Source organism: Cebus imitator, unplaced genomic scaffold (genome assembly GCF_001604975.1).
Source record: "Cebus imitator isolate Cc_AM_T3 unplaced genomic scaffold, Cebus_imitator-1.0 Scaffold209, whole genome shotgun sequence".
Classification (NCBI taxonomy): Eukaryota; Metazoa; Chordata; class Mammalia; order Primates; family Cebidae; genus Cebus; species Cebus imitator.
The window spans coordinates 3736694-3739626 of NW_016107524.1; the positions used below are offsets into that span (position 1 = coordinate 3736694).

A 2933-nucleotide genomic window follows, 5' to 3' on the forward strand; every position below is an offset into this window, starting at 1 on the left:
ACATTTCTGAACACAGGAACAGAATAAAGAAGATTATACTCACATCTTTTTCAAAATAGTAAGCCACATCAGCTATGTCCACATCATTCTGAGTTTTTTGAGAAGAATTTTGAACCAGATCAATAGTAATAACATTATCCTCATACTGGGGAAAAAATTGAATACAAATTAATTCTAATATCAAAAACATATGAAAATAACATTATTTGAGAATCAGAATATTCAGTGTTTGATTTTCTGTAATCTACTTGCATCGCTGTTCCTTTCCATTAGTGGATAATTATGTTTAGCACTAATCAAGAAATCTTTGGGAGGTCTCTAACTCTATCAAAGGAAAATAAGACAGCCATGCAACCAAACATAATTACAATGCACAATTTTTCCTAAGATAATCTTATCTTGAAAAGATTTTAAAACAAGCTATCAAAGTATTTTATTTGAATTAGAACTACTTTAAAACTAAAATACTAAAGAAATGCAATCTAAAATGCAGTATGCATTTACCATGTTGTTTTTAAAGAGCAAAAAAAGTATATTCTTTCTAAAGAGTCTTGAATAAATTCATACTGCCTTCAAAGAGTTCCATCACACTATTCAAGCTTCTTTTTATTTTTTAAACCAGAGTTGAAAGAGTTAAGTAGGGGCTAACTGGTTAAGGATTAGTTCCTTAAAGCAGAGATGATGGGAGCTCCAATAACATCCTAAAGTAAATTTGCACCAAAAGCATTACTTACCAAAAGTTATTTTGGTGCATATTTACTTTAGTATGTTACTAGAGCTCATCCACAGGGACAGCTTCTCCAGGGTAAGAAAATGCAAATGTTTGGCTGGGTGCAGTGGCTCATGCCTGTAATCTCAGCGCTTTGGGAGGCTGAGGTGGGCGGATCATGAGGTCAGGGGTTCGAGACCAGCCTGGCCAACATGGTGAAACCCTGTTTCTACTAAAATTACAAAAATTAGTGGGGTATGGTGGCAGGAGCCTGTAATCCCAGCTACTCGAGAAACTAAGGCAGGAGAATCGCTTGAACCTGAGTGGCAGAGGTTGCAGTGAGCCAAGATTGCACCATTGCACTCCAGCCTGGGTGACAGAATGAGACTTTGTCTCAAAAAAAAACACATAGATGCACTGCCCAACTGTTTTCCTACTGCTATGCTTTGGACATGCCACCCTCTCACACAGCTAGGCAATATGGCCAGTGCTGGTGGAGTGAAATAGGAATTCAACTTTTGTTTTCTTCCAGATAGATAGCCAAACATGGTTGATTGAACTGGAAATATAAGTTCCCAAATACCCTCAAATCTATTTCTGAATTCTGTTGTGTAAGATTTTCTTTTTCTTTTTTCTTTTTTTTTTTTTTTTTTATACAGGGTCCTAACTCTGTTGCCCAGGAGGGAGTGTTGTGGTGTGATCATGGCTCACTGCAGCCTTGAACTCCTGGGCTCAATTGACCCCTCCCACACAGCCTCCCTAGTAGATGGGACCACAGGTGCAAGCCATCACGTCTGGCTAATATTTGAATTTTTAGTACAGATGGGGTTTCACCATGTTACTTAGTCTGGTCTCAAACTCCTGGTCTCAAGTGATCCACCTGTCTCAGCCTCCCAAAGTGTAAGCCACCGCACCCAGCCATAATTTTTTTTTTTNGTGATCCACCCGCCTCGGCCTCCCACAGTGCTGGGATTACAGGCTTGAGCCACCGCGCCCGGCCTAGGAATTAAAAATATTTAAGAAAACCATGCATAGCCACATATAATTACATACAATTGTATGCCAAAAGAACTGCTGCCAAGAATCTTTATGATTTTAGAGATAACAATCTAATCTATTGAAACTTTAAAAAAAAGCTGGCTGGGCGAGGTGGCTCATGCCTGCAATCGCAACACTTTGGGAGGCTGAGGCGGGCAGATCACCTGAGGTCGGGAGCTCAAGTCCAGCCTGATGAACATGGAGAACCCCATCTCTACTAAAAATACAAAATTAGCCAGGTGTGGTGGTGCATGCCTGTAATCCTAGCTACTCAGGAGGCTGAGGCAGGAGAATCGCCTTGAAACCGGGAGGCGGAGGTTGCGGTGAGCAGAGATCACACCATTGCACTCCAGCCTGGGCAACAAAAGCAAAACTCTGTCTCAAAAAAGAAAAAAAAACTGTTTATTACAGGAACCTTTCAATATACATGAAACTAGAAAGAGTAGTGCAATGACGCCTTGCACCCATCACCCCAATGCAATGACATCAAAATATGGCCTCTTATTTCATCCTTTCTTCCTTTTATCCCTTCACCCCTGCCCAGATTATTTTGAAGAAATCTCATATTTCAGCAGAAAATACCTCACTATAATAAAGTGTAAACGAAATATTTTAATCATACCAGTTACATAGTCTTTTTAGATTCTTATTTGTGTAAATTATAAATATCATAGGGGAGCATATATGCACAAACTAACTACCAAGTAGATAATAAATAATAATAGAATTATAGGAAAGAGGGGAGATATTTTAGGCAGAACAATTTGATAAGAGGCGTAAATATACAAATAAGCAAGATGCATGTAAGTGGCAGGGAGGACGAAATTAATGGCAGCAGAAAAACCACGTGGTCGATCTATAAGTGGAGAAAAAGGTGATGAAATATTTTTAATTTGGCCAGGTGCAGTGGCTCATGCCTGTAATCCCAGCACTTTGGGAGGCCAAGGTGGGTGGATCACTTGAGGTCAGGAGTTTGAAACCAGCCTGGCTAACATGGTGAAACTCCATCTCCACTAAAAATATGAAACAACTAGCTGGGTGTGGTGGCGCATGCCTGCAATTTCAGCTACTTGGGAGGCTGAGACAGGAGAACTGCTTGAACCTGGGAGGTGGAGGTTGCAGTGAGTAGAGATCGTGCCACCGTACTCTAGCCTGGGCGACAGAGCAAGACTATGTCTCAAAAAAA

At 40.3% G+C, this 2933-nt stretch overlaps 1 protein-coding gene across 1 annotated transcript in view; it reads right to left on the reverse strand.

The window, feature by feature from the left end:
• Positions 1–2933, reverse strand: part of EPCAM (epithelial cell adhesion molecule) — a 16911-nt gene that overhangs the window by 2317 nt on the left and 11661 nt on the right. The window contains exons 4-5 of the mRNA XM_037745739.1: positions 2330–2333; positions 3–145 (exon numbers count right to left, since the gene is read on the reverse strand). Coding sequence (XP_037601667.1) covers positions 3–145; positions 2330–2333 — 147 coding nt within the window. The remainder of the gene's footprint in view (positions 1–2; positions 146–2329; positions 2334–2933) is intronic.